Source organism: Dicentrarchus labrax, unplaced genomic scaffold, assembly GCF_905237075.1.
Source record: "Dicentrarchus labrax unplaced genomic scaffold, dlabrax2021, whole genome shotgun sequence".
Lineage (NCBI taxonomy): Eukaryota > Metazoa > Chordata > Actinopteri > Moronidae > Dicentrarchus > Dicentrarchus labrax.
The window spans coordinates 2,666,575-2,691,939 of NW_026136715.1; the positions used below are offsets into that span (position 1 = coordinate 2,666,575).

The following is a 25,365-nucleotide window of genomic DNA, read 5'->3' on the forward strand; positions in this document are numbered from 1 at the left end:
CAGGGTTTAACATCTATGTATTGTGTGTGTGTGTGTGTGTGTGTGTGTGTGTGTGTGTGTGTGGTATAGATGGTTGTTTCTGTGCCTATCGGACACCTTCTAAACGTGTACTTTTTAAAAATCCTGTCCATGCAGAAAAAACTAAAAACAAAAAGAACAAAAAAAAAACCTTGAAGATGTGGGATGTTTCTGTTTTCTTCCATATAATCAGCAGAAAGTGTTACCAAATGATCTCTGATGAACTGACGACCACTCCACTGGGAACTGCACAAAATCACTTCAGCACGTTAAAGCAGAGAGAACGCTGCTGGTAACAAATGCAACTGAATACGTACGTGTGTGTGTGTGTGTGTGTGTGAGTGTGTGTGTGTGTGTGTGTGTGGTGTCTGGCGAGCGAATCGAGAGAGGGCATCGTTATACCGGATCACACTCTGGCTCGCCGCAGATAAAAGCCATCTTCTAACAATGTACTGTTTGCGATACACGTATTTGTACTAATGTCAAAAGTTGAAAGCGGTTAAGTATATGACTTCCTAGTAATTCTAGACGTAGTATTTCGGCCAGTGGAGCTATATTCTCTAGCCTAGTCTCGGTGTCTGTATTAACAGTCCTGTGTTAAAGCCCGACGCTGTTACCTACTCTTAACCTATGAACACCTACAGCACTCGAGCGCTTTACTCTCTAACCCAATAACGGCTAACGAGTCCGAACCTCTTGATTTTTCATTTGGTGTTAAGAGACGGTGGCGGCGGAGGCGGCGCGGCGGTGGCGGCGGCCCCCGCGGTGATGAGCGTAGGCCTACGCTCATTGGCTGGGTGAACTGTCAGCGTTTCACTGTAATGGTTGAGTTCATAACTGAGGGGATGTCTGACGCGACTACATTAACACTTACATTTATATATATATAGTCAGGGTTTATTCCTTCACAATGGCGTTTCAGAAGAGCTTTTTCCACGTCAATTCTGTGGCACACGGTAGAGTCACAAGTCATCAACAGAGTAAGAAAATAAGGTGCTTCTTGTTGACTTTTTGTTTTTTAACATAGTGAGCTCATTTCAGCCTCTCTCAGTAAGTTTATAGAGATTATAATGTTCATGGCGAGCATCTCTCAGGCAGTTATCTGTTGCTCTACTGCTGTGCTACCACTAGTGGGTCCTTGTATTCTTCCGTAGTCAGATGAAATCTACTATGGGGGGGGGGGACACATCTCATTCTCTACAAACATAAGTGCTCTAATAAAACAATTCATTATCTCAGAAGTCTCAGATTGTGAGCGGCACACTCGGTCCGCCATGAGGCCTCTCACTCTCTCTCTTTCTCACTCTCTCTCTCTCTCTCTCTCTGTCTCCTGTCATGTGATCCCACCCATAAAGCCTCCGCCGTGTTCGGCCGAGGTGCTTCAGGGCAGGGAAGTGCTTCCTGCTGGTCTAAAGTGACACACTAGAGCTCTGCGGGGCAACAGCTCTCTGTGTTGGGCTATCGTCGTGACAACAGTTGCTCAATCACCACCCGGGGGGCGGAGGGATATATGAGGCTTTGTTGCCACGCCCCTTTTTATATCACTGGCCGCCTCAGTCGGCGAGCCTTTATTAAAATACACTTTGGAAATAACTTTTTAGAAATCTGAAATGATTCCCAGGAATCGTCGACATCGGGAGTCCTTTCAGCTTCATTGCAAAGTTCTTGATTGAACGTGAGGCCAGTCTGAAGGGAACTCCTGCCTGGCAGCAGTTACCCAAATCCTCTCATTCATTTCCATCTTTTGCTGGTCAGCATTATTCTTTTCTTTTTGGCCTTAACTCCAGAAGGTGCCTCAGAGTTTGTCTGTATCACCTGGTAGAGGACTGTCCAGTGTGGTTTAACATTTTTTTAAAACAAAGTGCTTCTTTGTCTGAAACCACTCTGTTCACATTCTGACGTCTCTCGAATAGATCTCTACCTTTAAATGTTCTACATAATGATTTAACTCATGCGGGGGGGGGGGGACCCCCTCACAGACCGTCAGTTCACCTGTATATAGAGGGGGCTTGTTCAATTTTATATTTAAATACAACATTAAGTGCTTCACTTGGGATAATACAATCAAAGCTTTGGGAGGAAGGGACGGGGACGGGGGGGGTGTAATATAATAATTCTTTTGGAGGAGCAGGATGATATCTTGCATACTTTGGGGCTTAAGGTGCATAAATTCATGGGGTCTCTTAGCTAAGCACTCGGCTACGCTACATAGGTCAAAGTAAGACAGCACGCTGATACCATGGTGGTGCAGTAGTGCTCCTGTGATCGATCGATCAATCAATAAAGGGGGGTTCGTTGCTAGTAAGTATACTAACACCGTGTGTTCGGCAGCGCTGCCGGAGTTTGGGGGGGGTCACTGCACATCCAGAGTCTGAACGGCTCTCTGGATCCACGTAAGACAAACCTCACACGAGATGGCTATGGCAACAAACCGCATTAAACACACGCAACTACCGACCACGGCGACCAGGCCTTAGATGCTGTAACCGTGGAAACCACATCCAACCTGTCACCGTAACCGCGAGCTTAACATCTGCGTGCAGAGATTCAAACAATGGGACCATTAAAAACACAGAGTAAGTAATTCAAACTGTACAGACACCCATACGTACTAACGGGGCTCGTTTAAGTGGCGGGTCATAATGAGGGTGGGGGGGGGGGGGGGGGGGGGGGCGGGGGCTTCAAGCTTATTTTACTCTGAGTGCGGGGAGGGAGGTGTTGAGGATTTTTGAGGGGTGGGGCGCTTACAGACTCATGGAGAAAACCTCTCTTCATAAAACAAATAAAACCACATGAGAAAAACTAAACAGGAAGTAACGGCTAACTGCTTTAGCCAATCACATGGAGCAGCAGGGGGAGGAGGAGGAGCCTCGCTTCACTTCCTGCTCCATGTGATAATGTGCACAGCTAGCAGGGCGGGGCTACAAAAACAGGGAAAGGCAGTCGAACACAGAGAACTCTCTCAGAGCAGTGCATCCTGGGAGGGACGCAATCACTCCTCCTTCTGTAGTGCTCCGTCTGACGGGCAGTCGTCAAGGCAACAGGGGGCCTCCACCTCCACCCCCTCTGATTGGTTGTCTCTGCTGGCTAAGGCACACGGGATTGGCTGGGCCAGGGGGGCCAGCTCCAAGGGCTGGCCGATGGCGGAGGCTGCTGAGCTGCCGTTCAGCTGCTGAGTCGCAACCTCTGGCGTGGAGCCCGCCTCCTCTGAGGGCTTTGGGGGAGAGCTGGACAGGGGGGGTGACGACGTCTGGGGGAGGACAGACAGACAGACAAAGAGGGAAGTTAAAGCTGCGATGTTGTCTGGTGATTTCGGACAGAGTTTTCTCATTTTGCAGGAGTTTTTAAATCGACAATCGAGGACAGCAGTTGCTCCCAAACGTCATAAAATGTAGCTGTTGTACTAATATTGACTCTTTTTAACGGTGCAGGTTCATGATGAAGTGAGCTGACTACAGTTAGTAACATTACGGCCTCAGCCCAGAAGTAACAGATCAAACCAAGTAGAATTTATTAAATACAATAAAACATTAAATATTTTCCAGGTTTTTTGGTCATTTTAATAAAATTCCAGGTGTTTCCAACGACTGGAAAACTAGTCTCTAAATCTCCAGGTTTTCCAGGATGTGTGCGAACCCTTGTAGGAGCTTTGTGTCTGCTGCTCGGGTCGTACCTGTGTCCGGTTGGCGGGGGCCTTTTTCACTCCCCTTACTTTCGCTGGAATCTCTTTACCCCTCCTGTGAGGAAGAAACACAACAAGTATCAGCAGTCTGCAGAATTAAAGCAACATTATGTAACTTTTCTCTAAATAATTACAGTCGCTGTCATGTTTTCTGGTCTTTCTCTGACTCTGTGATTTACAGAGTTTCCTGATGGACAGTAAAGTATCTCCTGTTAAATGTAAAGTTAGTTAGCTTAGCTGGATGCTTGCACAATGTTGGATGTTCACTTCAAAGTTCTTCAAACAAATACACACTCTCAACCGACAGCGAAGAGTCAAAAAGGTTTTTATAACATAACATTAATGTAATTAGGGATGCACTGAGCAGAAACACAGCAGATAAATGGACACAGATATCTATAAAAGGCTGTAGATGTTGTAGATGTAAATGTGTATTTATGATCATAAACAGGCAGCAAAATAAACTCCATTATAAATGTGGCTCAGTAAGATTGACGCATTCAGCCTTTAATGTAAAAACTTTCCTCTGCTGGTGTTTTTCTGGTAGTTTCTGGAGTTTAATAAAGACGAGTTCAGTTACTCTGCAGAATCAAACTGTTTGATTGCCAAACATTCCCACTCGTACAAAGAAGCGGTGCAGAAGCCCTGCGGGGTGCTTTGCAATCAATACTGATACATAATCAAGTGGAAGGTGTTTCTTAAATGTGCTTTGTTAGCGAGCTCTCCGAGGCTGTTGGCTCGTATTCATCTGCAGGTATTGCCGGTAATTGCGATGACTTGCAGACATATTTGTGCTCTGCTGCTGAGGAGGAGGAAGTCTTTTCTTTCTCTTTTCTTTGAGCTTATTGCCTCTGGCCCTAAGAAACAACAGCGTGTTTGCCATTGAGGGAACAGATATTAATATTAATGCGTGCTAATGCTAATCACTATGACTAAATGATATGTCAGTGTTTCCAGTATGGACTGAACTGTTGTATTAATAACTGCATATATAATGTTTTTACAGCTCTGGAAAGCCGGTGGATTAACAGGCCGGACCGTCATTAGCTGCAGTGAGTAGAGATGGTCGTCGTACTCACCCTCTCCCCGCTCCCACTGACACCACCTGCATGTTGAACCCCCCTCTCCCACGGACTGGTTTGTTTCCAGCCCACTGGCCGACAACCATGCCGGCTATCTCCAGTTTCCCTCCCTGAGGGGGGATGGACTGGATGCCTGCAGAAAAACAAGTTACAACTGAGGCAGGTTTCTACAGCTCCCCCCCCACAAACCCCAACGACCTATGAACTGTATACAACAGTGGATCCAACCCTTTTTCTGTTTTTAAGTGAACTGACGACTCATTAAGTGACATATTTTACAGATATTTCACATTATATTTAATAACAACAACAGTGGAGAACAACTGATAAACTGTACAATGAACCCAAACAGTGAACACACAATAATAGCAGATTCTTTTCTGTGAATATTGATCCGAGATCTTTTATGCAGTTCTCTGTCTGAATTATTTCTTTTCTTTAGTTATTAACAATCATAAAGAATTAACAGACTTATTTTTTGACAGATTTAGTGTTTTCTTCTCATTGTTCTATCAGCTCTCTGGTTGTTTGAACTTTCATCAGGCTGTTTATCAGAGAGTGATGGATCCGTGTGCTCAGCTTTTCAAAGTTTAAAAATAACAATTTAATTTCGTTTTCTTCACAGAAATGAACAAAATGTTGATATATAAGTACATTTTCTTACAACCCTTAAAATCAAGAAGGGCTCGCCCTCCCGAACCCCAGATTGGGAACCACAGGTATATAGTATGAACTACATACTATCGTACTGTAAACTGCCAGCTAACATACAAGAATACAGAAGACTTAGAGATTAGTTTTAAATATACTTTTTCATCATTTTCCCAACGAGAGCACAATACAGACTGAAGAGCTGCTTAAAGTGAGTGAGTATGAAATCAGGACAAAGAGAGAAACATTCAGAAGTGTCTCTGTACCTGGGAAGGCTCTGGGTCTGTGCTGCGCAGGGTGATGCGGATGATGTGGGTGATGATGAGGTGGCATACCGCCCATGGGGCGAGGTGGGTAGAGTGGAGGCATGGGGTAGAAAGGGGGCACCATGGCGGGGGGCAGGAAGGCAGGAGGTGGCAGAGGAGGGGGAGGTGGAGGAGGGCGGGACAGGTTGATGCCCTCGAGGATTGCCTGACGCATCTTCTCGACCTTGGACACCAGCTCCTCCTGCACAGAGGAAAGAGGACTGTGACTGAGTGGGGAACATTATCAGCTACAATAAAACCGATCGATTATCAATCCAGGAGAACACAGGAATTATTTCCAGGATATTTAGTCATTTTAATCAATTTCCAGGAGTTTTCATGACAGGAAAACTAGTCTGTAAATGTCCAGGTTTTCCAGGACGCGTGTGAATTCTACCTAATGAGGAAATTTGGCTGCACAGGATAATTAAAACATATTGTAAATTACAATAGGAGGCAATAATAAATTAATAACTCAACACGCACAGTGCAGACAACAATAGTTCAGGTGTAAAATGTGTTTATGAACTGAACAAAGTTATGGCATTTGGTATTAAAGACTCTGTGTAAATGTGAGCGACTCTTCCAGAGGCAATTTATGAATTCATTAAACAGGATGAGGAGTATCAGACACAATTTGTCTGGCTTTTTGTTCCACTTGTGTTTTATATACAGTAAACATCCCAGTTGTTTCTGCTCTTTCCCAATAATCTTACTGGCGCTCGTCTACAATACTGATGTTTAAAATGTTCCGTTTATAGAAAACTCTTCTGCACATCAAATCAAAGCGCTTTCTAAACTTTCTAAACAGCCAGCCATCACGGATTGAGATGTTTTTGGGGAGCCGTCCTGTCGCTGCACAACCTGCAGCTGCAATCTGGATGCTTCTATTCCCAGACAAAATACTGTATTAAGTTATGCCGAGTGTGGCATATAATCAGATCACAGTTGCTCACAGTAGGATGGAGAAGGGCTCCAAAACAGCCTCGAAAATATTTCTGCTTCTATCGTATGAATCCAGTTTTTGGATTAGATACAGCTGCTGCATTGCTTTTTTTAAAATAATAAATAAGTTATTACTTAAATTACAGCCAAAAAAGGTTCAGAATTTATTTAAATTTAGGAACCTTTTTTTTGACTGTAAGCCATGTAATTGATCTGTCTGGGGTGGTTGTGGCTGGGATCGGCTCCATCCCACTGCGACCCTCCAAAAGCATGAGCCGGTAGCTAATGGATGGATAACTCTTACTTAAAAGAGACACACACACACACATCCATCATATCCTCAGTTAATTTCTACCCATAAAACACACACACACCACACACAGGTCCGTACCTGCCCCTCGCACATGTCCAGCAGGGCAGCTCGGTCGCGGGCGGCCCGGGCCAGTTTGCTCTGGAACAGTTTGCCGTCAAAAAAGCCCCAGGGACAGCAGTGTTCCCATGGCAACGGCTGGCCGCACACATCATTGATGAACAGCGCCGTGTCAACGCCGGCCATAAAGAGGGAAGCCAGCTGCACACCGCGGGCATCCACCTTCTCCACCTAACAGACACATAACGGACAAATGTGAAAATCACAGCATATTTAAACTGTCGGCGGCTCCCAGAGACGAACAGCAGCAGCAGCAGCAGAAGAAGAAGAAGAAGAAGAGGTGAAGTTGTGAATCATGAACTCGTGGTATGTGGGCACAAATAAAGACACTAAAAAGGAGTGTAGTAAAAGCCTTTGTACACCAAGTCTGTATTTTTCTGATGCGTTTTTTAACCCTAAGCCCGACGTGATCTGTTGTCCTTTTTGTTGTGACATTTTCAATATTAGACGTCAACCAATGAGGAAGATTGTGTTGTCCTCTCACTTGAAAGCAGAAAAAGGAAACACTGGGTCCAAGGTGTCGAGAGCAAAGGGAAGTTGAACTGTCGGGTCCTGCGAAGCCCGATGCTGCTGTCGCTCTGTCTTTCTCATTTCCTCCTTTGCTTCTCTCCTCTGGAGGTTCCTCTCTGCTCACCGCGGCCACAACAACTCCACACTGTCAATCTCCCTCCTGACTGTGTGCTGTCATCATCATTTATTTATTTTTTTCTTTTCGGGTGTGAAATAGAAGTTTCTAAAACCCCAAATTCCACCGGTCACAGGCACAACGCACTCCAGCTCCACCACGGTCACCGGAGTTGGTTGCGCCTGTTATAGACAATGCTAAAAACTCCACCAGAAGTGCTGCGGTGCCTCCCAGAAGAAGACCCACTCGGGTCAAGCAGCACAGAGTAGACAGACCTAGCATAAACAGCACAGAGAAGCTGGTAAATTTTCAAAATAAAATACTGCGTGGAGACTTTGGATTAAATTACATGCATCAACATTGTGGCACCAGGCCGGAAGTCTGTCAGTCAGTCAGAGGAAAAACACTCAGTTCTGCTTCCTTTTTAAGGACAAAATACACAATGTCGGGCAGACAACACGCTCTGGTGACGGACAGGATGATGGGCACAATGTGAGGTTGTATTAATACTTAAACTTTGACGAAAAATACAGACTTGGTGTGCAAAGGTCTTAAGATGTCCAGCAGCTGTACCACTGAGATTCAGGATGCATTCCTCACAAAGGGACCCTGGACAAACTGCTGTCCACACTGGACAACGCCCACCACCCTCTGCACGACACCTTCACCAGGCAGAGGAGAGTGTTCAGTGGCAGACTGCTGTCCCAGTCCAGCTCCAACAACAGACTCAAAAACTCTTCCGTCCCCCCATCAGACTGTACAACAGCTCCCAGTAAAGGCAGAGAGGACAATAGATAATAGACAATTTCTATCTGTATTTGCACATCCATTTGCACTGTTTACTGTTTGCACCGTTTATTGTAGCTATATATATATATAAAAAATACGTTATATTTTATCTTCTATTTTATTTCTAATTCTATTCTTAAGGTTAGGGATTTAAATTTTAGCCTAATGTATGTTTTGTATTTTGTATGCTACTGGATACTTGAATTTCCCTCGGGATAAATAAAGTATCTATCTATCTATCTATCTATCTATCTATCTATCTATCTATCTATCTATCTATCTATCTATCTATCTATCTATCTATCTATCTATCTATCTATCAGGAAACTAGAAATAAAATGAAAGCTGTGCAGAGACTTTTGTATTCTGTAGAGAAATCCCAGACCAATGATAATCCAACCATGAGGGAGCGAGGAGTGGAGTCTTACCTTGAGCTCCTGTAGCTGGTCGGGTTCGTAGAGCTGGCTGGAAACAGCCTGAGCCAGAAAGGCATCTAGCTCATGTCTCTGGAGGATCCTTCCCCCAGGCCACTGCATCATATACCTGAGAGAGAAGGAAAACAGAGCTCACTTTAGAACACGAACACAGAACTACAGTGTACTGATGCTCCAAACGTCTGAACTAAAAACAGAAACTCAGGTGCCCACACAGCGACTCTCTCTAAGGGCCACAAATATGCTTTAGCGACAGTCAAAGCTCCACCTGACTCCAAACCTTTCCAGTAGAGAAACAGTGAGCCTGATAGAAGCGTCTCATGGTGGGTTAGCTCTGACTACCAGCTCTACAAACGCTGTGCATGTTACACTGAGTGGAGGTCAGTCAGTCTCCCCTGTATCCCCCAGACCCATTTCATCACACACTGCCTCATTCCTTCATTCCGCTGTTGCATTTTGAAACTAGAATAGTGCACTCAGTATAGGGTTGGGTGATTGGGCGACTATATCAGCTATGAGCTCCATCGCCGGCTGTTTCTTTTGGACCATTTTTTGTAATTTTAATGAGCTAATTCTCTGAAGAACGAGAGCTGCTGCTAATAAAATAACTTGAAGCTCAACACAGCTGATGTAACTGTACACACTGTGCAGTGTACCGAGAAAATATGCAGTCTAAAGAGTATTAATTTAGTAGTAATTTTTATTTCCCTAATTGATACTTGTTTTGTCTGTAAAATGTCAGAAAATAAAGAAAAATGCCAATCACGGTTTCCCATCATTTCAGCTGTAGGAGTTCCTGCCTCACACTGTATTAAAGGACCACACACACACACACCCACCCAAACACCCACCCACACACACAGTATACCTGAGCACGCAGCACATGAGCAGCAGATGCTGTGGGACCTGTGCTGGGTTGAGGAGGGCTGGGCAGTCAGAGCGTAGGCAGGCCAGGAAGGCCCTGGTTCTCCTGGAGCGGTCCTCGCTGGCACGACCCAACCACAGCCGCCGCAGGTTGGGGCAGGTCCACTCCCGGAAACACAGGGCTGGAACCAGCTCCGGAGTCAGGGCCGACTTGGCTTTGCCGCTGCTCCACTCTTTGACAATCACTGGAGGAACTGCGACACAGAGAAAGAGTGTTGGTATGAGGGTTCCCACTCTTTTCTATCACATCATTTTTTGGGGTTTTTCTTGACAATACAGGACAGCACTTGCTTACAAACAGGTATATAAGCATACTGAAAAAGATCACTGCAAGTCAGTTCCATTTTCCATCTGGTAAACCCGCTTTGATGTCTCATCTAGTTTATCCAACCAAGAGTTGAATTTCATACAAAATACGCACACAGGTTAACACAGGCTATCTGAGTGAGGGGCTTTTCCAGGACAACAGATTATTTCCAGGATATTTGGTCATTTTAATCAGTTTCCAGGTGATTCCATGACTGAAAAACAAGTTTCTAAATGACCAGCTTTTCCAGGACATGTGGGAACCCTGAAAAATGTACGTGGTTCGGTTTAAAAGAAACTATAGAAAAAGAGACTATGATACAGTGATACAGGGGTTTCAGTGCTGGGCTATATGACTGCTGTGATCTTATTCTAATCACATAGCTAACACACTCCTACAAGGCTGCTAACTGTGAGAGTGAAGGTCCATTGTGTCTCTCAAACATAGGCTGTTGTGAACTCTGTAACCTGTTATGAGACAGTCTATTCATGTCCTGAAATATAAGCAGTTGTTTAATCCTCGTGGTAGAGAAGTCTCACAGCAGACATTCTTACTTTTCATTTCAGGAAAAAAGCTAAAGCTCTAACCACAATAAGGATGGCTCCATTACATCTGGAGGTATCAGTAAGCAAGCATGCACCATGGGCCCTGCAACTGGTACAGCTTAAATGCAATGCAGCCGTCATTAATGATGTCATTTACACCTGTGTTTGGCCAATCAAAATGCTGCAAACTTTATCAAAAGACGTGCTTCCTCCTTAACCACCCGTCTGATGAGTCAGCAGATATATAACCACTTCTCATTTGTGAAGAGAACAGAGGAAAAAACACGATAAAAGCGATAGAAAATTTTATCGCGCACCACATAAAGGCTCGATGGAGGTGTCGAGGCTGCAAGACACTGTCAGTCTTAAGTTCCTCTCACACAGGCACTGCAACTCTGCACTCTTACAGACATTAGAGCTGTACACGAGTCTGAATCGGTTGCACCGAAAGTTAAATGTATTTAACCCGGTCGGTCCAAAGTCCGTGTGAGCTCATGTGTGATTAGAGAGAAGTCACTGCCCGGAGCGAGTGGGCGTGTTGATGACGTTGCACTGAGCGTAGCTGAGTCGACTGTTTTTTGTTCATACTGCCAATCAGAAACAGCCTGCATTAGTCTCTATTACACTGAAGTCACCCTCCATTTCTTACAGTTTTGTGGTTATTTCTGGAGCTTTGGTGACACGACAATCTCCTGCTGCGTGCTGCATGTGTGAAAGAGCACGACCGGACAGTTTGGGGTTCACATGTGAAAACAGCTTTATTTTATTAAGGATTAAGGCAGTCAGAGGAAGTGAAAGAGAGAGCCCTGCTCACAGTTCAGTTATAAACCTAGTGGACTACAGAGCGTTTCTCCTGCCGGGCTTCTGACGGCTCGACTGGACCAGATAAACAAAAAGGTTTCCCTAAAATTAGGCCACACTAGCTAATTAGCTAACTGACACACATTAAAATCTAAATATAAAACACAAACACTGTTCTTGAAGTTGCCCAGGGGGACAATATTTTAGAGCTCAGGTAGTAAAAGACCAAACCTGCTTGCAAGGCACTCTCATCAACCCCTAACTAAGAGATCAAAGTATCTGTGAAGTTACAGTTTGCTTTGTATTGCAGATTCACACAGTCTGCCCTCATTCATCAGTCCCCGAAACCTACCTTCCAGGGGAGCCCTCTTGCGGAGAGCGAGTCTCTCCAGGCGGCGGTGTGTTTCAGCCAGGCTGAAGAGGACGCCGTACGCGTACTGTCTGGCAGCACGGAACAGCAGAGAGGCAGGCGGCAGCTCAGAGTTACACTCATCCTCTATACACACTGGCATCTTCATCTCTCCCTGAGGAAGGACAAAGGGGGAGGAGATTAAAGGGAGGACCGAGAGCTGTGGTGTGATCGACGTTTTTATAACCATTGTTTGACAAAAAAACAAAACAAAGTGCCTTGCAAAGATAGAATACTTGAGTGAGGAAAACTGTTGTACCTTGGTCAATATATGGAAAATCTGGGGGTACATCAGTCCTCTTCTGTGTCTGTGCTCGGCTACACGAAGAACCTCAGCACTGACCTGAAAAGAGAAAACATGGTGACAACTGTTCCCCCCGACCTACAGCTGCTCTGCGTCGTGTTTTCTTTTTAATAAACTTCTCTCACGGACACACACACCTGAGGCAAAGGGGGTGTGGTTATGTCCATGTGACTCCGCGTCGCCATAGACAACAGTGACGGAATGTTTGACCCGCTCCCGTTGCCTTGGGAACCGTCTCCAGAGGCCGAGCCCCCCCTTCCAGCAGGATCCTCCCACCGGGAGGGCTTGTCCGTCAAATGGCTGAGAGAAAGGGATCATGGGAGAGTGTGTGTTAGTGATCAGATAGTCGTTGATCCAATAACCAGAATCTGTACTTTATTTCCTCCATTAGAGACAAAATAAATGAATTTAAAAATACTTTGGCTCTATAACAACACATCGTTATTCATTCGTTGATTTATATTTTGAATCTGCTAAGCAAGTTCCAACTAAAGTTGTTTAATTACTCCACTACATTTATTTAAGTACAATATTTGCTTCCAAAATGTAGTAGAATATAAAGTAAAATACAACGGAAATACTCGAGTATTAAATTGTACTTAAGTACAATACTTGAGAGTAAATTAACTTAGTTACACTCAACCACTGTTTATTCTGAATTTTACTACAAATACATACTAGTTCCAGTTATTGGGTTCCTTGATTACTGATAATCGTCCGATCTCCAACGTGTGTTGACACAATATCAAACATAAAGAAGAACTTCCAAGTTTGTGTTGAATGCTCACTTTGCAGTAGCAGCAACATAAACCATTCAGAAACTTTAAAAAACACTCCACAACAAGAACAAAGTGTCCACATTTGGACTTCTAAACCCAAACTGTTGGGTCAACAAAACATGCAAGGAGCGAAAAACTCAGTGGACAGTTTTCACTGCAGCTCCATCCTCCTCCTAATCCCTGAACCTCTAAGCTGTAGCTGGGCTACTTTACACTGTAAGCCTGTTGACAAAAAGTCAGGCAGTCAACAAGTGTATCTGATGTACAGTTGCTATGGATGCACTGCATTGTGGGAAGGATCTGAGTCCAACTCCATTTACCTAAATATAAATTAAATGTAACACATTAACGACATTTGGCACCCGATTTTAACAAGCTACCTCATCCAAACACTGGAGGTCCTGGTTCAAAAATATTACGCTTACAAGCTGAAATTATTGATACGATACGAATTAAAGTTTAACTGGGAGACTCACAAAAACACTCGCAGACTGAAGTAGTTTCTTCACTACGGTAAAGAAAATATCGGTTCTGATCGGGTTTATTTTAGCTGAAACCAAACAGTTGAAACTTGCACAGATGTGCCCTGATACTGACATCAGGACCAACTGGTGCTGATGTTTTGAGGTTGGCTGAACTCATCACAGATTTAGGAACTGGTTACTGCAGACCAACAATATAAATAAAAGAGGCAGTGCTCAGTCGATGTATGACTTGCATTTATTTATCACTGCATTTATTTGCAGTCTGTGGTTCAGCTGCACTCGGTTTGCCTCCATGTCTCAGTGAGAGTGGGTTGTGTTGGTGAAGCGGGACTTGATACCGATTGGACCTACGTAAATAACTGGAGAGATGTAACAATGGAGATTTACATAATGGAATAGATTTACATGATGGTTATCTTTATACAACACTAAGAGAAATGGGTGCAGTATGTCAAACCTCAGAACAGGAAAATGTGTAATTTCTTATTTATTCATTTATTCTTGTTGTTTTCTCTTGAGTGTCCAACTATCTCGCTGCAACAAGATTTACCTTTCCCTCTCTGCATGTATATGGTTACGTTACCTCTCTTTTTTCAAAGCTATCCCTTGAAAACGAAAGGAAAGACTACGGATCAAATCCAAATCACAATAAGGCTGAGAGAGATTATATTTCTGGTACAAGATATTTTCTTACTCCTGTTGGTTTGTTTATTACTATTATTCAGGGCTTTGAAATTGTACCTTTTTCTTACTGCTTATATATTTATTTGTGTTGTTATTATGGATGTAATCACTTTGCTTATTGCAACTCTAAAAGACGATGTACATTTAACATCTCTGTGTATTTAACCTTGTGCTGCAGCAGTATTTACATTAATGTGTTAAATTATATATTATAATAAAATTTGCAGCATGTTGAAAGGGTTACAGAAACGTTTCTGGGTTCATATTAAATGGTTTTCAGACACGACACCAACAGGTTAAACTACCACAACATTTACGTAGCAGGTTGCTTGTCTGAAGGAGATTTCTCTCTCATATTTCTGCAAGCTTTCTGTCCTGTTAGTGTGCAACAGCATTAAAGACGGAGCAACATACTGCGGCACTCTCGTTAAAATAGCAAAAAAAAAGCCACCCAGAAATATACTGCACTTAAAAAAACGACAACAAAACAACCACAAATAAATCTTCTAGTGCTTTTTAAAAGTCAATTACCATTTTCCTTGCGGGCACTACTGTTGTAAAGCTGCTACTGTTGTAAAGCTGCTGCCGTGAAAGCTGAGCTCTCCTTGTGATTAGTCAAAACATGTGTTATGTAAAGTGCTTTGCTCCACCTATAAAATGCCAAAGTCCCATTTTCACTTAAATCTAATTAGGGAGCTAACAGTCAGTTAAAGCCTGAGTGGTGTAAACACGACTTTTTTTTTTTCACTCGCTGGGACTCTTACTTTGCGTTGTTGTCGTTGGGTTCGTCTCCATCCGATGACGAGGAAGGAGACGGAGAGGGACCAGACTGAGTGCTGGTGTGATGATTGGGTAATCGATTTCCCCCCTGAGTGGAATCATATGGAGCCGACCAATCGGAGAAGCCCATCTTGTTCGTCAGTGAGTCGTTGCAGTCTTGGGATGGCGGCGGTGGCGGGTTCTGGAACAGAGGGATGGAGCCAGGTCCATATGGAGCATTTTGATAGGGTGGCTTTAACCCTGGAACCTGGGGAGGAGGGAACTGGGATTGGACAGAGGGGAGAGGAGAGGAGGAAGTAAAGAGAGGACAAGAGAAAGAGCACAGGAGGGAGAGAGAGAGAGAGAGGAGGGAGGAAGGGAGAGGGAGAAGATGTCTCAGGGAGGGACGGGAACTAACACTGTCCTATTTAATTTCAGATCAAACTAGAAGCATCTAATAAAGGCTGGTGGCAGGATCTGGGATGGAAAGGACTGCACCCTCCCTCCCTGCCTGCCTCCCTCAGTTTTTCCCCTAAATGAGCACATGCCACAAAGGGATTTCAAAAGAGCAAAAAAAACTTAATCCACTCTCCTACATGTACATTCATGCAGAGCAGAGCACAAAATCACACGCACAAATCAAACAGCATGAAGGATTAAAAAAAATTAAAATAGATAAGGAATCTACCTGATTCTTTCCCGGCTGCATCGGTCCCATGTGGCCAGGTGGTCCCCCAAATGGATTGGGTCCAAACCCAGGTACTAAAGCAGGGAGAGACGAACAAATCAAGGATGTAAATTAACTTTTCCCCCACATAATACATATTTAGTAAAACAGAAATGATTACATAATGTTTGGTTGTATTTACTACTCACAGATGAAAGAGGAGGGCCCCATGTTGGGCGAGCGTGGTTTGGAGGCAGCTGAGAAATACTCCACAGCTTTCTTGAATCGCTCCACCTTGTCCTCCATACGAGACTGAAAAGAAAAAGGGAACAGCAGCAACAGTTAAAGACGACATTGTATACAATATTTAGTTGATGTTTGCTAAGTCTGTGGTTCCCAATCTGGGGTCGAGAACCCCCATGACGGGTCGCCAAAGCTTCACAGGGGGTGAGAGGTTTTCTCAAAACTTAAAAAAAATACACACAGAAGGCCTATATCTCAGCATTTGGTTCACTTCTGTGACTGAAAGTTAATTGTCTAATAGAACAATGGCCAAGCATCAGGGACAAGAAAACAGAATTTGTCAAAAAAAAGACAGCCTATTAAGTATTTGTAGTTGTTAAAAATGATAAAAATACATAATACAGAGAAACGTATAAAAAAAAGTCCTTAACAGGAAATAATCTGCTCAAAATTCATCCAAATCACTCACAGTTACTGACTTCACCGTTTGAATTCATTGTACAGTTTTAAATATAATATGAATTATCCATAAAATATGTCAGTCAGTTTCCTAAATGATAGAGAAGGGGTCCTTTAAGGTAAAAGGTTGGGAACCGCTGGGCTAAATGATACAGAACTGACTTCATCTTCAAATCAAAAACTGCTGAATCATACAAATGTTATAAACTATACCAACTGTTTGGCTATATAACCCCACCTGGCCCAGCCCCTGCTCGGAAGAGAGACAGTCAGCGGTAGAGAGCCAGAACAACCACACTCACCACTCCACTGCGAGTGCAACAAAAACCCAGCGAACAAAAAGCCAATAAGAGTAATTTATTAATGTAATCCGAGAAATAAACACTCAGCAGAATACAGCTCATTCAGGTAAAGGCTGAACCAAACAAACACTGCAGGACACCTTTACAGAGAGAGAGAGAAACTCCCTCCAGACAGCGACGAGAGCAAAAAATATTAAAGATGAGTTTGTTCATTTCTAGCCTTCTTTGTTATTTTGTAGAATCCTTAAAAAAATTAAAAACATTAAAGGAACAGCTTGGACAGGGTTCCAGGACCGTTCCAGGACCTTTCCAGGACATCTTCCAGGAGTTTTTCTTGACAATACGGGACAGCACTTGCTTACAAACCGTCATATAATCAACGATTTCAAGGAAAATCGACTCCAGTAATTTGGCCACAGCCCATAAGTAGCACTTCAAATCAAGTGGGAGTCATTTTATTTTACAGAAAATCTACTTTTAGTAAAAAAGTGAAAGGAAAGTGTTCATTGCACATAGAATTAACATCACTGTGCGCGTATTTATCAGTCACAGGAAATTTTATGCACGTAGAAATGAGAATTTCGCCCACAGCCCTGAAGAAAAAATAGATTCAATGTCGGAAAGACTGTCGAGTTTCAAACTAAATACTCGGCTTACATAGGCTATCTGATAGAGGGGCTAAAATACAATAACTTCCAGGACAACATAGATTACTTCCAGGATATTTGGTCATTTTAATCGATCTTGTGGTGGTTCTATAACTTGAAAACTCTTCTGTCTGTAAATTCCCAGGTTTTCCAGGATGTCTGTGAACTCCACTGGATGCAGGCAGACTGTGTCTTAATCCAATGCAGAGCAGTATTTTAGTTATCAAACACTTCGATCCCTCACCACAACGGGACAAATGAGATGGGAAAGGGTCAGTGAACGTCTCGTAGCAGTGACAAGATGACTGATTTGATAAAATGCTGCTGAACTCCAACTTTACTTCTTCAATCACAGACACTGAAAATAACTGGAGACCTTTTATATACATATTGTAAATATGTCTTTTATGTGTGATCACTGTAAACACTGCTCCCTGTGATGAACTGAAACTAGATAAGCACATGGATTTATATAAGGTGTGGTGTAATTCTATGGTTCAGCACCAGTGTGTGAGGAAGTGCTCATGCTGACTCAGGTCTTGTGTCAACAGTAATGACCTACTTAACCGTCAGCAACCGTCTGCCATGTAAGGTCGGAAATAACTTATAAGCATGTTAATTTTAAAATTTTGAGATGTAAATTTTATTTTAAGGGTTCATGCAACTTTTTAAAAAAACATTCCAGCACTTTGAAGCTACATAAACAAAAGATTTTGACTCTCAAAGCTTTGATCACCACAGTTAAATACAGTGAAAAATATAAATTGCAGTATTCCTTTATACCCACAATCAATGTATAATGCCACACAGCTGTTCTTAATAACTTCATTATGAGTATTATTAAATATGACTAATTTCAGAGTAAGAGACCAACGGAGGACTTGTAGCTATAAATGACGAGTGAACACGACAGGAGACAACAAACAATTAAAATATTTAAATGAGTTTTGGTTTATACAAGTGATAAAAAACCAGATAATGCTGAAAATCAAACATTTTTCTCTCACTGATTCATTCCAATAATTTCTATCAATTTCATAATTTAAGACGTCATTATTAAGTCAACATTTCCTGCAGGTTTTTCACAATAAAAGCCTTCTATTGACGGGAAAGCATTGTAACCTCCCAAACCACTGAAATTATTTTATTGTGAAAGATCAGAAAACAGAGACATAGAAGCGTTTTACTCAGGACATTTAAATTTAAGCATATTCTTAACCTCAGCAACATAATAATAAAACATAATTAAGATCCAGACGTCTGATGACTAAAATCCTTCACTCGGTTAAAATATAGAGTTTAGAGATGTGTGCGATTAGCCGGTTAGACGTTGATAATCTCACTAGTTGACACCAGAAATACTAGTCGGTTAAACTAATTGTTACAATTTATTGATGTAAATTTCTGATTAATTGTGTCTTTATGCAACCAGAAGTTATAGTCCTAACACCTGAAGTCTGCTTTGGGAGTCTAGCAGCGGATTCCTCTACCATCTAATGGGGCGTTTGTCCACCGAACTCGATCTGCGAGTTGGTTTCCTGAGTTACGAACCAGAAGTTGCAAACAGAACGCCCCCGAGGTCGTATATACGACTCCTGAAGTCGTCTGAACTCAGAGGACCCCGAGTTCAGTTACCAAGATGGCTACTCCGAGTGTCACACGTAGTAAACATTGAGGTTTTGTACTATTTTAAGCACTTTTGTCTTTGTTGTAACCAAATAAAGAAGTCGTACACACAGCACTGTATACTGTTACCTATAGGCATGTCGCTACAGTCTTATTATGAGTTAAATACGCCTCATTAGTTATTTTGTAGCTTGTGCAGCTGAAATTAGCTCGAGACGCTCCATGTTGCTATGACAACAATGCCGAGCCTTGAGCAGAAAGCAGAGCAGTAGCGTAACGTTAATCAAAACCGAATATTCAGATATCAAACTGTGAAATATGGTTGTGTAATATGTAATGAAAGCTGTTAACCCATCAGTAATAATTACTGAAGGGGGGGGGGTAGACATGACCTACCTGTGACTGTTTGAAGACATCTCTGGCGATGGCGTCGAGGTTTCCCAGGTCTTTGATGGAGGAGACGTACTCAGAGACGGCCTTGATCACCACCTCACAGGGCGGCAGCACCAACTGATGGGCTCGCACCTGAGACAGCAACAGAACAAAGCTTTTAATCCAGATATCCCCCCCTCCCTAGATTGGGTGGGGAGTCCCACCAGGAAAGAGCCAACATGGAGATATTTATCTGTATTATTTATCATTTTATTTAATGGAAGTAAACAAAAAACAAATGACTACTTGTTGTACAGCTGTGTTACTAGATGGCTGATCAATTACAGCGCAGATAAAAAGGAAAGGCAGGAGGTTATGTTGCCTTGAAACAGCATTAAGGGCACAACAGATGGACTGGATCACTCAAATTACAAGTTGTTATTGTTCCATTAACAGATATAACATTACAGAAGGCATCTGTGCTAAATTTGGCATTCAACCAAACATGTTTAATCAGACCTATCAGACAAACTCATTAAGTTTTTGGGGAATTTTGTTTAGGTCTCAATAGTGAGTTTAATTCAAAGAGACATTTTGGTTAGTATTCCCTTGCAGCCTATATTAAAAACATTTAGAGATAACACTGAGGAGATGCCTTCACTTCAGGCTGTCTCGCCTAATACGCTGCATCTGATTCTTTTCTGGTCTGGCTCACCGAGTTAAAAATTGAATCCGTCTCATTAGGCATGAGAGAAAAGACTAAATCCCCTCTGTTGTTGCAGGCCATTACTCAAAGTGTGCATTTTATAGGAATAGATCAAAGCTCAACATTTAAATACTCAGCACTGCAGAGTTCATGTGAGGCAAAGGACCAGCTACTGGAGGAGTTCTGCTTTCATTAGTGAGCACAATTACACACACGACGAGGTAAATGGAAATAAAAAGAGATAAATGCGAAGAATGCCGTGGCGAGCCGTGAAAGTGGCGTTTTCTGTGCTCCGTTTTCATATATCACACCACCGCCAAGTCTGTTATCACACAAATACACACACAGCAACCCAAAGAGGATTCAGTCTCAATACGTCATTGAACATTAGAAAATAGACTTTATTCTGCCGTGTGCTTGTCATCTAATTATTTAACTAAACTAAATCGCCTCTTCCTGTCACAGATTCAGTCAGAAATAACTTGTTCTTTACCCTGTGTCATACAAGCCTGTAACAGTGTTACATGATTAGTATTTTACTAAGAGTGAGCTGTGGTTTGCAGAGAGAACTTTGGACTCAGAAACATACGGTACCTTGAGAGAAGCTAGTGGGTGTTCTGGTCCCAGCAGACTCCAGTGGAAGGCAGCCAGGTCCTCATCAGGCAGAATATGATTTCCTGCAAGAGAGAAACTCTTTCACATGTTGCTGCTGTATCAATGAACAAGGACGACAGACAAGGGGGGGGGCAAAGATACAGCTCGCAGGTAGGGGTGCGTGTTTCAGTGATACAGTGTCAAGGTGTGCTGCTTCCTTACCCAGCAGAGCAGCGAAGCATGGCAGGTGCTGTGTCTTGAGCCCGAGCTGCCTGGCGGCCTCAGACAGCAGGTACTGGTGTGTGGTCAGGTTCTTGCCGTTCCAGCTCAGTTTGAGCGCGTGTGAGGAGAAGTAAGCGGGTACGTTGCAGAGGGCGAACTCAGAATCCTGAGCGATCAGGCCAGCGAATCCAAAGTCCCTGTAGAGAGACAGCACTTCTTGGTGGTGGTCCTCCAACGTCTGTACAACCTGTGGACGCAGAGAGGACAAACTCTGAATGGAGTTGGAAGGACTTCATTTTTATAAAAATAAACATCCTGCTGGGAGGAATCTGGTTGTCCACATGTCAGATTTAGATTTTAGTGTCATGTGTCAAGTAAAAGCAGCAGAGTAGTTCAGATCTGCAACGATTAGTTGATTCATCAGTTTGTTTATAGTATGAAAATGTATCTAACTACTATTGTTATTATTGTTTGAGTCATTTTAAAACAACTAATTGAGAAAATCACTGCCAGATCAATTGATAATGAAGACCGATCATTAGTTGTTTCTGTATAATCACACAAAGATCAACAACATCCAGAACAGAGCCTAAAGACAGACTGTGAAACTGATCAGCTACCATGCCAGCAGTCATCGCAGTTTACTCAATTTATGCTGAAGATAGAGACAACAGACGACCAGCGGTGCTGACACTCGACGCACTTTGTATACCAACAAAAAGACTTAATCTCCACGGCCCATTAAAACAATTAATAAACCACAGTTTGCTCGCATAAATACAAAAAGTGGGAAATTAAATCGTTGAACCAATCTGTTCCAAATGACTGGTGGAGATACCTGGAACCAGAGCTAAATAACTGCTTCAGAGCAGGCAACGGGCAGTCGGTGGGTGAGGTGCATGGGTGGAGGAGAGGGAGGGGGAGAGAGAGAGAGAGAGAGAGAGAGAGAGAGAGAGAGAGAGAGAGAGAGAGAGAGAGAGAGAGAGATGCCAGAATTGTTATGTTAATCTAGTTAATCAACGTCAGTGTTAATCAGTGTGAAAACGAAATAATTACTTTCAGTTACTCCATCAAAAATCTATTTAATGGGCTGGATGATCAAATCTGTCTTCAAATGAATGAAATACGGTGGTTGGGAAGGCAAGTTTGATTATGAGTAAACTGTTTCAAGAAAAACTGCTTAGCAGTTCTTATGTCACTCACCAATAATAAAAACTAACAACCACTTTTAGACGTAATAAAAACGTACACAATAATCCCAAATAGAGCGTGCGTGTGAAGCTGGAGCAGGAAGTGCACGGAGAGGGATCGGCAGTAACTTTAGTGAAGGTGTAATCCTAAAGAGCTGCAGCAGTAGGACTGTTGCTCACAAATACAGGTACTAAAAACCAGCGCGCACACACGGGAACTGTGAGTAACGATGCTGTACACGCACAAGGAGCATGTAGAACGTGTTGTACTGTAATGTGGGTGGGTTTCTTCTACTCCAACAGCTATCCTCTCGTTCACTGTGGCACTGGGTCTTTTTTTAATACTAGCATGCGAGCAGACGGGGAGGTAGATCAAAGGCGAACGGAGACGGCGAGGTACAGCTGACAGCAGGGAACCTTGACAGCGGGTTTTAGCTGCGTTTATGGCAGGGCCTTCAACACAACATTATGAGTCACATTTCCTTTTTCAAAAACCCTTGTTGAGTTATTCTTTGCCCTATAAGATGTCTGCTGTGGAGAGTCTTTGTTTCACCTTCCTGTATTAAATATATAAAAGAGGCTATTATTAGTAGAGAAAGGCAGATATAGTACATCCACCTTACTCTACTATATGCTATCTTGGTATTTATTAAATACAACAGAGCAAATAGGTCAGAAACGAATATTCTCAACCACCTACCGACTGAAATGTACCATCATTACAAATGCACCACTGTCAGGTACTGGGGGGGCTATAAATAGTCCTTCCACTCAGCAGTTGTTCAACAATGTATGACAGGTTCACTGAGTTCATGTTACGTAATATATAGGCTAGACTAGGTCATGTTGTAAGATTCACGTTTCTAACCCCTCTTGAATGAGGACGTTTGTATCCAACTGCTTTATATTTATATCTTAAATAAATCTGTTGCACTGGATCCTGCTCCCAGTAGACCAGCACAGATACATCCAGGAGGGCAGAACCACTACAGACAGACAGCAGCTACAGACAGACAGACAACTACAGACAGACAGCAGCTACAGACAGACAACTACAGACAGACAGACAGCAGCTACAGACAGAAACCTAGAAACAGCCCGGCTGTCAGATCAGGTTTGTATTAGAGCTGCACGATCTGGTTAAAAAATTTTTTTTTTTAAATCATATAGCAATTATTTTGATTAGTGGGAAATTCTCCTTTTAAAAAGAAATCAGGAAGATGTGACATTTGTCGTACTAAACAAATGTTATCTTACATCTGTAGAATAAGGGAATATCTGCAGCACCACACTACTTCTTTATAATAAAGTTTTGACCCACATTTTGTGTTTTATTTTAGAAGAAATATTGCAGCTTCTTGCTTTTGGATAATGCAGTGATAAAGTGTGTATCTGAGCACAAACTCAGTTTTAAGGGCTGTGAGTTGCACTAGCTCACCAACTGGAAGGAGTTAAACCAGCGCTGGATGATGTAAGCTACTACATGGGCGTGCAACAAGAAAAGGGCAAGTGTTAAATGAATATGACCACAATAAAAACAACTTTTCAGCTCACCCGCACTCGGAAGCGGAACATGGCGAGGCGGACGCAGTGGCTGAGGCAGGCCGGGGGCAGGAACCATGCCCGGGGAGGCGGGGTGGCCTTGCTGCCGACGTGGTTGACTATCAGCTGCGCCGTCTGTCGCTGGCCTTGAGCTCGCCGCGCCCACTCGGGCCAGCGCTCCTTCCCCAGTGTGCCGTTGAACACCACGACCAGCTCCAGGCCGCCCTGGTACAGGCACGCCTGCGACAGGGCGGCCAGGTAGCCCAGCATGGCGTTCCACTCGCCCCCGCACACCCAGTCCGTCTGGTAGCCGCCGTACAGGCGCTGCAGGCCGGAGTCAGCGTCGATTAGGATCCGTGCAGGCGGGGGCGGGGGAGGCATGGGCCCGGGGTGATGTGGGTGGTGGTGTGGGTGATGGTGGTGAGGGGGCTGGCGGGCCGCGGTGCGGGCGAGCTTCAGGAGGTCCACCGGGACTGCAGCCCCGGGACACCGCTTCTCTAAATACTCTTGGAAACCCTGCACTCCCATGACGGTGTTGTTGAGCCGGTGCGTGTGTCCGGGAGCGGGCTCTGAATACGTTCTGTACGCCGTGTTTATGATGGGATGTGGGGCGAGACGGTAGCTAGCTGTGCACTTCAGGCAAAGCTAGCTGGTCTCCAAAATGTAGTGACTGCCTGTAGTTTGAGTTCGAGCCCCTGCAGAACAACTGATCTGTGCACCGAGTCACCGTGCAGCCGTCTGCCAGCGAGCCTGATCCCGAGAGCTTCTAAACACACAGGTTCTTCTCAGTTTTGGTCGTGGCTGCTCGGCGTAGTGTCCATCCCTGTGGGGTTCTGGTTAGATGCCAGCAAGGCCAGTGTGGCTTCCTACCACCACAAAAAGTTCTACAGTGTTTCCTGCTCCCATAATTCGGCTTCTAACTCAACCAGCCCCGCGATGGATGTACCGTCGGTGTGAACGCAGCCGGGTTGTTGGGTCTTACCGCTCGAACGATGATCCTGCTGGTTCCGTGCACATGAAACCGAGGCGGTACTGCGCATTAGTTAGCAACCCACAGGCTGGACGGCCAGTCCGCGGACATGATGTTGAACCGAGCAGCTCGCTTACAACAAAAAAAACGGTTATTTCTCTCCTGACAGCGGAAATATTCACCCACATTTACTCTGCACTACCTCGGGCACACCTGAGCGCGTGGTTCGCGGCTGGCTCGCGGGTGTCACAGGATCAATTTAACAAAAAACAAAACAAACTAAAAAGGAGCTAGCTGCACTAACATCGAGGCTAACTGTGGGGCTAGCCGTGGAGCTAGCTGGCAGGGTCCCCGGCGTGATTTGACGCGTCAACTCCCGAAGACGAGCGCGAGGCGGACACGACGCGGAATGAGATGGATGTCTGACGAAATAAAAGAAAAGTAACTTAAAAGAAAATAAAAATAAAAGCCCGATGGTGCCTCCCTCGCTTTCTTCCACACTCACGGCGTCATGTTGCGGAGGGGAACGTTACTTCCAAGCGACATCAGCCATCTTGCGACTTCCTCGCGGCCCAGTGGAGTGGGAGGGAAAAAGGCGGAGGGGAAAGGGGGGGGGGAGGAGGCGCGGCCGCGGGGCACGCTGGGAAATGGAGTGCGGCAGCGGCGTCAAGTTCGATTTGGAAAGCCGTGGCGGGAAACAGGTTAAAAACTACAACTACCAGCGTGCCGGGACGCCGACGGTTGAACGAGGATAAAAAAGCTGGAGAGTAGAATTTCTCCAAGTGGCCCACAAGTGTTTCAACTACAAACGTCCGTTATTTGTCCGTTACCCGCCCCGAAAGCTGTCTTATCGATATATCGATAAAT

At 43.9% G+C, this 25,365-nt stretch overlaps 1 protein-coding gene across 2 annotated transcripts; it reads right to left on the reverse strand.

The window, feature by feature from the left end:
- Positions 1–2,967: 2,967 nt before the first annotated feature.
- On the reverse strand, positions 2,968–25,084 carry fam120c (family with sequence similarity 120C). 2 transcript variants are annotated; one of them, XM_051426664.1, is made up of 17 exons: positions 23,541–25,084; positions 20,797–21,043; positions 20,575–20,657; positions 19,299–19,427; positions 15,835–15,937; positions 15,647–15,720; positions 14,964–15,160; positions 12,389–12,551; positions 12,207–12,290; positions 11,891–12,062; positions 9,830–10,079; positions 8,956–9,070; positions 7,075–7,284; positions 5,700–5,940; positions 4,780–4,915; positions 3,692–3,755; positions 2,968–3,268 (listed from the first exon to the last, which is right to left on the reverse strand). In XM_051426664.1, the coding sequence occupies exons 1-17, from the start codon at positions 24,054–24,056 to the stop codon at positions 3,011–3,013; spliced, it is 3,042 nt and encodes a 1,013-aa protein (XP_051282624.1). In that variant the 5' UTR covers positions 24,057–25,084; the 3' UTR covers positions 2,968–3,010. The 2 variants fall into 2 exon arrangements, with proteins under 2 accessions (XP_051282624.1, XP_051282623.1); XM_051426663.1 differs by having other exon boundaries at positions 14,964–15,241.
- Positions 25,085–25,365: the final 281 nt, after the last annotated feature.